This window comes from Microtus ochrogaster, chromosome 1 (assembly GCF_000317375.1).
Source record: "Microtus ochrogaster isolate Prairie Vole_2 chromosome 1, MicOch1.0, whole genome shotgun sequence".
Taxonomy (NCBI): Eukaryota; Metazoa; Chordata; class Mammalia; order Rodentia; family Cricetidae; genus Microtus; species Microtus ochrogaster.
The window spans coordinates 91412765-91427845 of NC_022009.1; the positions used below are offsets into that span (position 1 = coordinate 91412765).

At 42.4% G+C, this 15081-nt stretch overlaps 1 protein-coding gene across 6 annotated transcripts in view; it reads left to right on the forward strand.

Annotated features, from left to right (window-relative positions):
• Tnik (TRAF2 and NCK interacting kinase) overlaps positions 1-15081 on the forward strand; it is a 417009-nt gene that overhangs the window by 362957 nt on the left and 38971 nt on the right. For 2 of the 6 annotated variants that reach the window (XM_026782809.1, XM_026782806.1), the window contains 5 exons: positions 1077-1240; positions 2570-2667; positions 5029-5052; positions 9556-9564; positions 10614-10798. In XM_026782809.1, coding sequence (XP_026638610.1) covers positions 1077-1240; positions 2570-2667; positions 5029-5052; positions 9556-9564; positions 10614-10798 — 480 coding nt within the window. The remainder of the gene's footprint in view (positions 1-1076; positions 1241-2569; positions 2668-5028; positions 5053-9555; positions 9565-10613; positions 10799-15081) is intronic. The other 4 variants (XM_013347814.2, XM_005343909.2, XM_005343911.2 and 1 more) reach the window with 2 other exon arrangements.

The window sequence follows — 15081 nt, forward strand, 5'->3', positions numbered from 1 at the left end:
CCCTCCCAGCCTCTCCCCTCCCAGCCTCTACCCTCCCAGCCTCTACCCTCTCAGCGTCTGCCCTCCCAGCCTCTACCCTACCAGCATCTGCCCTTCCACCGTTTATCCTTTGCTTTAGGACTTCAGGAGTCACTACCAATAGCAAGCACCCATAATCTAAGTAATGTATACAAAATTAAAAGAACATATTTATATGTACCATGTGATTTTTAATAGTCATTATAAACTGTGAAGTGAATTCAAATAGTTACCATTTTTGTGATGAGAATTTTTAGGATCTACTTCAAAGCTGGATGTGGTGCCACGGTAATCTATATAATGAGATCCTTTCTCAAAGAAAATTCTACTTTACACTTACATATTAAGTAAAGGCACCACACTATACAATAGATCTTGAAAGCTTGTTCATCCTGTCTAACTGAAACATTTCTTTGCTTAACATCTCACAGTTCCCATACAAACCTTAGAGCTGCGAATAATTCACACTGCAGCTCTGCTACTCTGAGTTGTGCCTTTTCATATGTGAGATCATGCAGTTCATGTCTTCTTGTGTGGTTGACATATGTATAGAATATATATTGCTACATATATAAAAATATATTGCATTTTTATCAGTCTGTGCATGCTGATTCTATCTTTTGCTGCTATGAATGCATCTATGCAACAATGAATGCACCATCTTCTCAGCACAATGACCTCATTTCCTCTAGCAATATAACCAGAAGCTGAATTGTTGGGTCATGTAGTAGCTGTGTTTATAATTCTTGGAGGAATCTCCATAATAATTTTCATATACTAATTTGCATCCCACCAATAGAGGATGAGGCTTTCCTTCTCGGCATTCTTAGCAGCAATGGCTAACATTCCTCTTTTTGAGAAAAATCACTTTAATAAGTGTAAGGTGGTGCTAAGCATTTTTATATGTGGCTTGTTGTATGTCCTTTTTTTAAAAATGTCTTTTTATGTCCTTATCTCATTTTTATTTGTTGTTTGTTTTCTTGCTACTGAGTTGTTGAGTGGGGGCCTTGCTGTGTTGGATGTTGACCTGGGGCCATTGTGTTCTCCTGTCCATGCAGCAATCCTGATCTCCGCAGAACAGAGCCTGTCCTGGAGAGCCCCTTGCAGAGGACCAGCAGCGGCAGTTCCTCCAGCTCCAGCACGCCCAGCTCCCAGCCCAGCTCCCAAGGAGGCTCTCAGCCTGGGTCACAAGCAGGATCTAGTGAACGAACCAGAGTTCGGGGTAAGCATCCTCTAACTCCTCCTTCCTCTTCTGCATGGGAGGAAAGGAGAGGTTGCTTCCTAACTCTGCCATCAAGGTGGCCACTGTTGTGTGATACTGCAAATTGTCTGCTGTCTTACGTTTGTGTCTTCTGACGGCACTGGACTAGAGTCCCTAATTGTGCATATGACATCAGAGTGTGAACAACAATCCTGTCTATGGTAACTTTCTAGTTCCCCAAATGTCCACTTCCACTTGATTCCTCATTTTCAGTCTCATGCACCCCACTGTCCTGTTCCCATGGCGCCAGTCATCCCTTCCAGGGTTCCAAGCAGGCTTCATCATCTTGGGTATTTCTCAAAATGACGTTTCCTAAAAGTCAATATAAAGTAAATTCACAAGACAGAAGAAAATACTTTTGCCTTAAAGTCACAAGGTTGATTATTCTGGTTGTTCCCATTAGATAAATAGAAAAACATAGCCTGATATTTAGTTCAAAAGCGTCATCATTGCTTAGTTTTCACTAAGAAGAGACCTATGGAAAGACTATAGTGCAATTAATTAATACCTAGAAAACCCCTGTTCTAACTAGTCAAAATTCCCTCTTTTTAAGTCACTTCCTTCAGAGAATAAATGTGCTCACAATAAGTAAGAACAGGCTGTCTGAAGCACGATTTGATAACTATTAACAAGCTGGTGGGTCACTCTCCCTTAAGACAAGCTCGTGGCCCCTTAGTAAATGCAGCCATGATTTGCCTGCTGCTCTACATATGACATACATAATGCGGCATCTCTCACTGTGCCGCAGGGGGCCTCACATGTGACATCTATAACACGGCATCTCTCACTCTGGCCGCAGGGCCCCCCCCAGCCTGGCTCCCCAACTCTATTACTGGGTCCCTCACCTTTATCAACACCTCCCTGTTCCTGTATCTTTCTTTCTTCCTTAAAGGTCTCAGGTCACTTCTCAGCTTCCTTTAAAACTCATTCCATCAAACAAAACTCATTTTATTCTTTACCTTGAGCTAAGGGTGTCATCTTTGAATCTGTCCTTATCTGGAGAATAAGAAAATAGTGCCAGACCATTGGCTTGGAACAAGGATTAATTGCAATAATCAACAGAGAAAGCATTTAGTACTGTGCCTCATACACACTTGGTAGTGACTGCAGATTTTTATTTTTACTGTGGCTTCTGGATTTCAGGCCTCAGCTGTCTGACTTTTTTTTTTGAGTATATTTGTTGTTTTTCCATCGAATACACGGATTTGCCTAGTGAGTCACTCACTCAGAATGAGGCAGCCTTTTCTAAGAGCCATGTCCGCTCTTTCTTGTCCCTCTTCTTTTCTCTAGCCAACAGTAAGTCAGAAGGATCACCTGTGCTCCCCCACGAACCTTCCAAGGTGAAACCTGAAGAATCCAGAGACATCACCCGACCCAGTCGACCAGCTGTGAGTGCTAGCCTTCCTAAGAATTTCTATGTCTTCGCTTACCTGAGAATCTAAGATAAAGTAATGGGGTTACAGTCACTACTCAAAGAAAAACTAGAGGATAATAAGGACGATGTATGCTAGAAGTGTCTAAAAGGAAGTCATGATTGAGGGGAACTGAATGGATCTTGGGCTGCTTCTGTTGACTTTGGATGCTTTGTTGCTCATCAGCAGTCCTGTAAGAAATTAAAAAGGGATGAGACTAGCTCACACAATCCCAGAGTGTTTGCTTAGCACTCTGATATAAAGATGTTAAAAGTAGCAGTCAGGAATACTTAGGCTCTTCCTGTAAGCTGCTGCCATCCACCCTCCACACGTGAACTGTCATCCCTGTCTTCAGCGACTATCAATCCCAAAGGTCGGAGGAGGAAGACCACCAACTCAGGTCATCACGGTCAAATTCATTAAAGCAAGCTTTTTAATTTGTGTTCATGGACTGCCTCAGGCAGGGGTTAAGACATCAGCATGGAATGTGAGGAAGGCAAGACTTTCATAGGTCAGGGATAGAGGGCTTGGTTACAGGAGCACAATATCATAACAAGTCAGTCCTAATGACTTCCTGACACAAAGACATGGTGGCAGGGTAGGTAGAACAAGGTGGTCATAGCAATAGGTAGTCATAACAAGGTAGCCATAGGTGGTCATAGAACCTTTTGGAACAAAGGTGGGGTTGCAAGATGATTCTAAACAACTTTTTGAAACACAGGAAGATTGACATTCCTGGAACACGCAGTGCAGAACCATTTGTAGCTAAGGTTCCGGGTGGGGTAAACCCGTCCTTGAGAAACAGATTTAATCATAAACAGAAATGAGCCTAGTCTGTCTTTACTATAAGATGGCTTCTAAGACTAAGATGGAGGCAGGCTGGTTCTTCACTGCTTGTCATGCCTTATGAACTGGTCTGTTTGAAGCAAAACTTAGTAAGCGTGGTGTAACACAGGGCCTGGAGACTTGAAATCCAGAGCCATTGCTGAACCATGAAGGACCCAAGTGTATAAATTGAGGGTTTCAGCATCAGATGTATAAATTTAGGACTGACTGCTCTAAGGTGTGGCTGAGGAGAAGGTTTCTATTGTAGATATGAGAGAGTGTAGCCAGGGGCATCTGGAAGAGTCCAGGGCAGGGAGAGATAGCAGTACAAGGTGGTCAGCAGAGAGAACCAGGCCATGACAGGAAAGCAGGGGAGAGTCAGAGAGAGAGGAGGACAAAGGGAATTCAGGAAGAGGATGCCAAGAGAAAGGCAAGAGGGAGGAGCCAAGAGGAGAAGACAGGAGAGGGCATGTGACTGAAATGGCAGTGTTGTATGGGAGTGAGAAGCTGGGGAGGAAAACCATGAGCTTGAGGAGTGTGGGACAGGAGGCAGGCTGTGAAGAGCTGAGAGGAACCACAGGTAGTATGATAATAAGGGAGCTTGGAGGCCAGCAAAATAATAGTCACCATAGATGGCCATTTGTCCTTTCTGACTGCTTTGGTAGAGGTGCCAGAGTCTGGGGGTGTGCAGTTTCCTTTGGACATGACACCAAATAGAAAGAAAGAAAGAAAGAAAGAAAGAAAGAAAGAAAGAAAGAAAGAAAGAAAGAAAGAAAGAAAGAAAGGAAGGAAGGAAGGAAGGAAGGAAGGAAGGAAGGAAGAGTATGGGTTAAAGTATAGTTCAGTTGATTAAGTGCTCATTCTGCACACATGAAGCCCTGGATTTGATCCCGAGCACTTCATTAACAGGCATGATGGTACACACCTTTAATATCAATGTGTAAGAGGACCAGAAGTTCAAAGTCATCTTCAGCTGAATAATGAGTTCAAGGCTAGTCTAGGATACATGAAACATTGTCTCAGATGGATGGATGGATGGATGGATGGATGGATGGATGGATGGAGATAGATAGATAGATAGATAGATAGATAGATAGATAGATAGATAGATAGATAGATAGATAGATAGATAGATAGATAGATAGATAATGCTAAAACTAAAGGAAAGGAAGGAAAAAAGAACAGGCTGTCTGAAAGCAGAAAAGCAGATTGGATGTTCTGAGTCACTGTCATGTGCATAAATGTCTCTTTCATTTACTGATTTTATCATCTTAAAGTAAGGAGGATGCTAAGTAATAATGATGGGAATTTGCAGCGCTCTGGCTTGCACTTCTCTTTGCCTATTTGTCCGTGTTAGTTTTCTACTAACAATATCGATTTTGTGTCTAACCTGCTTCTCTTCTTCTGGCTTTTCCCTGCCTGTGGACACTTCGGGACTGGGTTCCTCTACTTCTTTTCTTTCGGCGTTTTCCTGCCTGTGGACTCTTCGGGAATGGGTTCCTCTCGTCACAGAGCTATAAGAAAGCTATAGACGAGGTCAGTACTACCCTTTCTCAGCCATGCTTTCACAAGATGTGACAGTTAAGCCCATTTCCCGATGTTGACATGCAGACAGGAGGCCAGTGGGGTTGTGGGAAAAGCCTTGTTTTTTGGGGGGGGGTGGGGGGAGCCCATTCTAAAGAAGCTCTAACCCAAGACCCTCGTATGTAGCCATAAAAAGCTTTAGAGTCCTTCACTAAGTAAAAACATTGTTTTCCCAATGTCCCAATCAGGCGAACAGCAGGTACTAGTGTTTTGTTAATGTGTGGTTTCTCCGTTCAGCACCTTCTGATAAAAACCCGTATTCAGCATCCTTACTAGGAGATGACCCTCAGTGGTTTTCTAACAGAGCAGAGACACAGTTCTTACATACCCCAAATGTATAGTGTGATTTGTGAACGAGGAGTTACTGTGTGCTGTTAGAATAATTTTGTGGGGCAGCCAAACCACCACAAGCAACACCAGCCTTGGCTACTGAGCCCAGGCGAGTGGAGTGATTGAGTCCCTCATCTGTGTAGCTGTTTTTCTACTAGAGAAGCACATGGCTTTGTCCACTGGAGATAGCTTGCTGAGTATGGCCGCCTCGCTGTTCGTCAGGCCTGCATGAGCAGAGTGCGGTAGAACCGTTCTGAGCAGACAGGCCTTGCAGAGTCCCGGATGCTTGAAATGGGAGGTTTACTATGATGGCTTCCAAGCTGTAGCTCCACAGAGGACATTTTTTTGAAATTATATGGAAAAAGCACTGGCTTCGGGGATCAGCAGCTACATTTGAAGTATGGCTCCCCTCGGTGAACGCTGGCTAGGATAACTCTCGTAATCTCAGTCAGTTTTCTGATCTGAAGAATGGGAATAAAAACAGCTACTCACCTTTACCCACAAACTTGTCTGGGCCCTTAAGGCCACGCGTGCAAAGACATTTTTTTTTAAAGTAGAAAGTACTTGTTCAGAGTTGAGCCATAGACACAGAACTGACTTTGCGAGTATGGAAGTTTGTGTCTGTGAAGCTGTTTTTCACCGTAGCTGTGACCACCACACATTCATAGTGAGTCAGAAAGTCCCTCGCCTGGTGAAGGTGTTGCTGCTGATGGTGCTGCTCCCCACGGGTCTAAAGCAGGGACTGTCTATAATCACTCTGCACCATGGCCTTGCTTTCCCTCATAGTAGCAAAGATGGTGGGGCTATCCCAACTTTTTTAACTAGTCACCCAGAGCAAAGAAAGAAAGAAAATTATTTTCTGGTACTGGGTACTGTAACTGTCAATAAAGTAGTATTCATATCAACAATTTAAGGGTCCAGACATTGATATGGAGGTGGCTGTCATAAGGAAAAGGGCTCTCCTACGTCTCATCTGCTTAGCCCTGGATGGTTCAGGTTTTGGTAAATCGCTTCATTGATTTTGGTATGCTTCACCACACCAGATAGAGATGAGGAATAGGCACCCACATGCCAAAATCTCTGGGATGTACATCAGGGCAAATGCCCTCAGTAAACTGACAGCTCTGACCCTTGAGCATCAGTGATCTGAACCACTCAAAACCTAGGAGATGACCTTCCTACCCCAGCAACTCCTGTGGCCCTGCCTACTCCAGCAGCTCCTAGCCCTGATTGCTACTCTGCTTTCACCTAGGATCTAATGAGCAAAATCTGAAGTTAGTTGTAGTTGTTACACTTGAAAGTAGAGGCGGAGCTACTGGCAGCTTGTCCATACATTAAAAGGGCGGAGCTAAGCATCCTACACCAGGCAGTCCTTCACAGTAAGAGGTCCCCTGGGCCCAGCTCTGTCACCCGTCTCTGTTCCTAGGGTTTGATATGACTTTCCTTCTGTAGCTGTTTTCCTGTTTGGATGACCCAGAATGAAATTCAAATAAGTCTTTAAATACCTTTTAAAATGTATTTTGTATTATTGGTAATTCAGTAGTTTAATTTTTCATAGCAATAAATCCCAAAGGTTGATATTAATTTAGCATTACTTTCTAACGTACTATGAAATTTTTGCAACATTGTTATTTAAGACAACTTTTGAAGACAAATACCCTTTACCTTCCCATAACTGAATGTGTGTAATGAAGTCTGTGTGCAGAAGCAAACTCTGGGTGTGGAGGTTATGTTTTTATTGGGGTAAAGAAAGATCTGAGCAATTCTAAAATCACCCATTGATGGGTTGAAATATACGTAATGATTAGTAAGCTGGACTCTTTTTCCTTCAGATGAGTCCACTGAAGTTAAGGGGGGGTGCACCCTGTGTCTCTCCTTTTGCTTTCCTAAGAAGGGGGGAAAAGCAACACAGAAACAAAAGATCAGATTAAAATTCGCTAACAATATAATGGCTCAACCAGTGAGAGTAAAATTTGAATCAGTTATATTATTTCAAACAAAAAGAAGGCAGGGAACCCTGATTGCTCTTCAGGCTGACGAGGGAGGGGGACTTGATTGGGGGAGGGGGAGGGAAATGGGAGGCAGTGGCGGGGAGGAGGCAGAAATCATAAATAAATAAATAAATAAATAAATAAATAAATAAATAAATAAAATTTAAAAAAAAAGAAACCCAAATGAGCATATTTTGAAGCAAGGCATTCTGTAACCGTCAGATGAAACAAGCCCACCAGGATGAAAAGTTATGGCATGAAGAAGCTGAGAAATGCCGCGTCCAAGCCCCCTTTGGATGGGAGCCCCTACTGCCTTCACAATAGCTCTGTGGGAAGAAATGGAGTATTTGGGCCACATCTCTTTTTTAGTTAATACGTTCTCAAATATTTGCTAAATAGCACTTCTATTACCCCATTTTACACTTCTTAGCTGCAGGCTTGAGACAGCCAAGCAATAAATTACCATAAAAGGCTTATTATATGGAGGAAATTGGAATTGTCAGAGAACAAAGTGTATGAAAATGCATCCGAACCCAGCAGTGACAATATTGCATCATGTCTATTTCCTGCATTGATTGTGTCCATTTTCTTCATCGTGAGCATACGAGGAACAAAAGCTCAGCTAGCCACTAAGGCTGCTGGCAATGGGAGATTAATTTTGTTCAAGGGCATTACTCTTGATTACTCATTATTGCTACCTTGAAATTTTCATTTGTGTCCCACTCTCCAAGATGTTGCCAATTAAACTGAAATAGATTCGCAATTATTTTTATGTTTCATGAAAGAACTTTTTAATGACACAGAAATAAAAATTTCTGATTAAAGCCAAAATTATAAATCAGATCTTAATTTTAAAGCATTGATAAATACAGTATTTAGGGAAATGTAGGTCATTTTAACAAGTGAAACTTTCTTGAAGTTGTTACTGGCTTATGGATCTACTAAATAATTCTAAATAGATTGGATTTTTAAAAATCTCTCTGTCTTATCTTGTTCTGAACTGTCAGAGATAAGGAAGCAATGCCTGGGGGAAAATGTATCATTAATTTAAATAAGTCATAGTGATAGTATTATATTTTACTCAGACTTTCTGATAGTAGAAACAAGCCTCTTTAAACCATATTCTCTCTTTAAATCATAATTAAGAATAGTTTTTAATATTAAAATTTTAAATATTAGTTATTTTCATTGATAGTCTTACCTTATTTAAAAAAAACCTAAATATGCAATAACTGTGTCTAATCTGTCACTTTTGCTAGTTGGGAAGCTCACCCTGTCCTCTTGCTTTCCGAGTCTTGACAATCTGTCAACAGTTTGTCCCCATTGTGCCCATCTAGCATGTTCTTCATACACTTTCTGTTGAAAGAGATAAATGTATCCGTAGCAATCAAGAGGAAATACGTGGAAGGGTGAAAGCTAGCTATTAGCCTTTCCTGGTTTGGGTGCATTGCCTAAGAAACTAGAAATAAATGTGCGTAAAATTCTCTGTGTGGGGGGGGCGGGGCTTTCCCCTTCTATAATATGTTTTCTTCAAACATCGTCAAGCCTTTCGGATCCAACTCTCTATTCACTTTCACAGACAGCGGAGACTGGGGTTGTGTGTTTGAGGAAGTGTGCATGTATGGGCAGCCCCAGCAAGTGTGTATTGGGATTTCCAGAAGCCTCCCCTTCATGGGACCTTCAGGCGACTTCGGGACATTATGACTTTCCTTTTGAGACATGATATTAAAAGGAAATGATTCTGGCTCGTTCACTTGACAACATTTCCTAAATTTTAGTGAAGCACCAAAGTGATTGCCCCATGCGTGTTGACCAAAACAGCGGTGCTTGCCATGTGACCGCGGTACAGCAATGCCATGGCCTATGGGTTCCTCAAAATTATAACTACCATTAGCTATGCATGTTTATCATAATCTTTCTTCTGATTGGGATTGAGCACTTATGTCACTGAGGTGACGTAATCATACATCAGGTGAATTGGACAAATACATTTCTGAACTGAAATAAAGAGAGAATATGGCCAATTATTTTTTGGGGGGGAAATGTGGGATTTAGTCTTTTTCAATGAGTTTCTCTCTCCCTAACTCCCTGTCTCTCGCTGAATGCTCTGGTCCCCACATGGGCCCCTAAATAGGGAGAAATGGTAAGACCAACGTCAAATTGCTTCTTCCTCATCTGCATGCTTCGTGCCATGGGCAGTTTAACCCATGCAAAGTAGAGCGGCCATGCTTCTGCAGAACTGTCTCCCTCCGCCTTGCTCTGAAAGCATGCCCATTAAGGTAGTCAGACGTTCAGCACACTGTCTTGCACTATGCCTGGTGACCAAGTCCTGCCTCATCACATCCATAAGGCTAAGGGTTTCATCACACTCATGGAAAATGATCTCTTCCTTTGGGTGTTTACACATCATTTCAGCATTCTTGTGAGGGGTTCTGCCAGGTGACTGGAATTTAAAACTTAAAGATGAAAAACACCTGTCGTGCTGGAAGAGAACTGATCGTTTGTTTGTTTGTTTGTTTGTTTGTTATTTGTTTGTTTGTTTGTCATTCCTCTTGATTGACGTATTTCTGTGGCTCTAAATTTTAGTGACACTAGGATTTGGGGTGGGCAGTCATTTGATGTGGTACCTTTGTTCTTTGGAGAATGACTTCACACCAAATGAACCTTGGCAACTGTTCTGTTTTACAATTGAGGCTAGATTATGGTCCAGTAGCCTTCACGAGAGAGGAAAGGCCATCATTGGGGTTTTGGCGGGAATTCCACAGTATTTGGGGAACAAATTTTAATGCCCTTTATTTTCCCATTCAAGTCTGAGGGTGACCAATCTCATCCTCTCAAAAGAGAAAGAAAGACAATATTTTTATGTATGCGCATGTCCATGGCACGGCATGCACATATATGCACACGCATAGTCAGTCCCAGTCTGACACACACACGTCACATGCACTGTTAGTCCTGGTCTAGCTATTGATTTTGAACAAAGTTTGAATTTATCTCATCTCCCGCCTCTTAGTTTCTCCACACAAACATCATTTTCTTAGTTCCATACAGTAACTGTGTTTGTCACAATTCTCTACTGAGCTTCTTCCTTTCTTTTTTTTTCTTGTTGCTTAAGCTGGAGCAATGACTGGCTGGGAGATACAGCTTTGGTTGCACCTATACTTCATGCCCTTACAAACTTTTCTTTCATAGGACCTGACGGCATTAGCTAAAGAGTTAAGAGAACTCCGGATTGAAGAAACAAACCGCCCACTGAAGAAAGTGACCGACTACTCCTCCTCCAGTGAAGAGTCAGAGAGCAGTGAGGAGGAAGAGGAAGATGGGGAGAGTGAGACACACGACGGGACAGTGGCTGTCAGTGACATCCCCAGACTAATGTAAGACTCGATTGGTATTGTTGGTGTTGTTTGGAGGTAGAGTCTGTAGGTTGTTCCTGTATTTTCCCTGAGTGTCTGTGCCTGAGCTATCTCCTGTCTCAGCCTCAGGCATAGCTGGAACTACAGATACTTGGCACTATGCCTGGATCCAGACTGTTTCTCACATGAAGACCAGGAAGGGACTGAGTCTCCAAACCAAAACATGAGAAATATTAGCTAAATACAAATCACACACAGGTCACTGACCAGTTGAGTTCTTCTCAGAACATAGTCTACAGCTGTCTCTCGGCCGAGCTTCTGTCACCTAGAGCATGAGGCACTGCTAGGCCTGTATATGCCCTGCCTGCCCGTTTGCTATTGGATTCACTATCCTTTAGATGGCTCTTGCTTTTTGTTTTCATCTCGAAGACAAACAATATGGACAGCAAGGCCACTGGGACACATCTCTCCGCCTGTAAATAAGAGAATAAGATCACGGGTAGTGATATTATAAACAGGAGACACATATTCCACCTACCACCATGGCCAGCAATAAGCAAAAACGAATGCACGTGGTGTCAGGTGTTAGCAACCCAATGAAATAATCAGGAGGCAAATAACCATTCAAGGACATAATGAGTATTACTATACTTACCCCATGCTCTTCAGTGTCTCTTATTTGATCTCTTTTCTTTCTTTTTTTGTATGTTTATTTATACATGTACATGTGTGCTGATGTTGACATGTATGCAGTGTGTATGCTATTCATATGTGCATGTCCGTATGGATGCCAGAAGTCAACCCTGGATGCCATTCTTCAGATGCTGTCCACCTTTTTTGAGATAGGTTCCCTCACTGACCTGGTGCTCACCGGCTCTCCTGCCTCCCTCCACCTCCTCAGTTCCAGAAGCACAAGTGTGCACCACTAGACCTGGCCTTCCTGGTTGCATGGCAAGCGTTTCACTCACTGAGCCATCTCCTCAGACCTTGATTCTTTTTCCTGTCACCAGCACCTTCACGTACTCTTGTCAAATTATTTGTGTTCCTATGTGTGTCTGCCTAGATTTCCCCAAATCATACTGGTTTTTACTTTTCTTTCTTCCCTCAGCATGAGTAGGAAGCTCAGTGGGTTCTGTCCATCAGAGTGGATTCTTGGGTTGGTTGTCCACATCCATTCTTTTTGCTTTTCTAACTCCTCCCAGAATACATATAAGGGGTCACTACCCTGGGTTGCCATAAGTTTGATGAAATGTCATGCTAACTTCCCCATCTTCACTCTCATTCCCCTCCATCTCTTCAGATTATCTCTCAGTATTGACTCTATTGAAAGATGTCGTAAGATCATAAGTATTGATAGACTACAGAAGGTCAGGGGTGGCCAGTCTTCAGAGGGTGCCACCCAAGCAGTTCTGAGAAGCAAATCCAATAACCATCATTGTAAATCCATGCTTGTGTTGGCTATTCAATTATTGACAACTATAAATACGCTAAGATATGATATTTTGAGACAAATTATGCTAAATTGTCTTATAATAGCAAATAAAATTGTTCTAGAGGCAAAACTACTAAGCCTGAGCATCTATACAAAACATGCTGATCGTTTTTATTTTGTCTTGACTCAGCATTGTTCAGTTCTCCTAACTGATGTTTAAAGTTCTCTTAAACACTGGGCATACAATTGCTGGGATCATAATTGTGAAAATAAAAGAGTCCTACAATTCCCGCTACAAGTTAAATCCTGTGCTGAGGAGGTTGAGGCATCTGGAGAGTGTGTACTTACAGTCTGCCTTCAAAGTTCTCCTTTACAGAGATAAATTATAAATGGAAGAATGCAAGGTAATCTAATCATTTGGGCCAACCACAGACAATTTGTGGAAAAGCATAAAAGAACTTTCTAAGCCCTTGCCATATTTTTTAGCTCCATGAATGCTATTTCCCATCCACCCTCTAAAGGAGAATTAAAACTTATTCTTCAGGACAAAACATCTATTTTCTAAAATTTCCAAAATAGACTGCATTGTGCTTCTCTCTGCCATCTGCTCATCTGTCCATTTGGAAATCACCTACCCACAGCCTAGCCTGCTATGAAGAACCATCCATTTCTGTCCCTTCATCCCCCTTTTCCATTGCCACTATTTCCCCAGTAGTCCTAAGTTTGAATGTCATATCTTGAGTCAGGATTGTTGCCATGTTTTTCTCCCTGTTGAGCTGAGAAAGTTCCTGAGGATGGGATAGTGGCTTGTCCATCTCTCTACTCTGAAGACTTTGTTGTGTCTGGAATTGAGCATCTTTCCAACAATTCTCCAAATTAACCATGATTTAATCACACTGAGTCAAAATGACAAGACCAGACCTATGGCCTGATCCAAAGGAAAGGCATGGATGTTAGTAACCCGAATAATAGTCAGAAAGACAGGTAAGTACACAGAATAGGAACAGAAAATCCAGGCAGAGGAAGACTTGAAAAACACACACACACACACACACACACACACACACACACACACACACACATACACACACACACACAAGACGGCAAATGGTGCAAACATGCAGTTGTCACAGTAGAGGAGAATGTCTGGGTCAGAAACACCAGAGCAATAGTGTACATGTTAGCATGCAACTGTTGGAAACTGTTTGTATCTTGAGCCAGAGTATTACATGATCAGTGCTATGTTTGAGGGAGGGCATTTCAGTGGGACAATTTGGACACTGGTAAAGCCATTCACAGGATCTGTTACTATAACTCTGCTTACGAATGATATGCTAAGGCTACAGTGGAATGCTTACAGTGGAGACAAGACCTGATGTAGCTCTTAAAGACCTGGAAATTTTAGATAGATTGAAATGATTGTCCGTTGAAAACTATACACACACAGAAAAGGGAGACAAAGAGAGGTGTGTGTGTGTGTGTGTGTGTGTGTGTGTGTGTGTGTGTGTATGTGTGTGTGTGTGTACTGTATATTCCAGTTTGGTCTGAATTATAGGTGTTTTTTCATGAGGATTAAAAACAGATAACAGTCTGTTCTCCAACACGCCTTAGAAATTTTATACAATTAAAACTTTATTATAAACAGCTACTTCTACACACATTAAATGCTTTGGGGCTACAGTCTCTTTGTACATGTTCTTACCGCCTTCATATTCTTTTGTTAAGATGGACTTTCAAGTTTTATGTTGTATATTTTTAGAGAAAATAGAAATACATTGTAACACAAGTCACTCCTGGGAAGTGCACACAGAATGAGCTTCTCAGAAATGGAGGTCCCGGCTTTCACACAAGCAGCCCTGGTTCCAGTGTTCAGATAAGAAATCATCCTAGTACGGTTTCATACTGTTGCGTACCATGTAATCTGTAAGTTTGAGCTCCCCAACTAGTTGGTTGCATTTTGCAATACTTCCTGGTGGGATGCGGGGCACTAGGGAGTGAAAAAAAATAGCCCCAGAGCATACGTGATTACAACTGATATAAGAGTTATAAAGAACTTTTAATATATGTATATCACTAAAGTATATGATAGACATGGGTTATTATAGACAGGAAAAGTAAAAGGTTTATGTGATAGCAAGAACAAGGTCAGTTTGCATCATGTGGAACAAGCTAAAGAGGTACCCTTTGTGTCAGTGTGCTCCCTGCAATCCCAATCCAGGCTTCAGACTGTAAGGCCCTGGCTATGGGTTGACCAGATGGCTCAGTGATTAAGAAGCTTCATTGCTCTTCTAGAGGATGGAGTATAGGCCTGAGGCCTGCACCCAGTGACATACTATAGCCTGTAACTCCAGCTCCTGGAACCAACACCCTTTCCTACCTTCCCAGGCACCCACACACATGTGCCATACACTCACAAATACACGTAAATGAAAATATTTTTTAATAAAAAAGTAAGTCCAGATGGTGACCATGTAGTCCTAACACAATTCATTTTACCAGTCCCATGACGTCATCTAGATGATGAAAGCCACATGGCTTCCTTTTCCCTCCTTCCACTCTCCCTAAAGCACCATGGTTCCAGCCCGTCATGGGCCTCCTCAGCTATGCAGGGCCTCCTTTGAAGGCCTTTGCCCTCCCGTGCTTTTTCATGCTCTGGGGTGACTGGCCACACTTTACCCCTCATTCCTGCATTTACCCTTGCATTCCTGCAACCATTGATTGCCCTGGCACATTCCAGCCAACGGAAGCCTCCAGCGTCCCGACAGTTGCAGAGCCCTTTCCCAATGCACTCCTTTCCACAGAGCCACAGTCCCTACCCTCGTCCCTGTCCCTTAGTCTGGCAGTCCTGCCTTGGGTCCCTACCCTCGTCCCT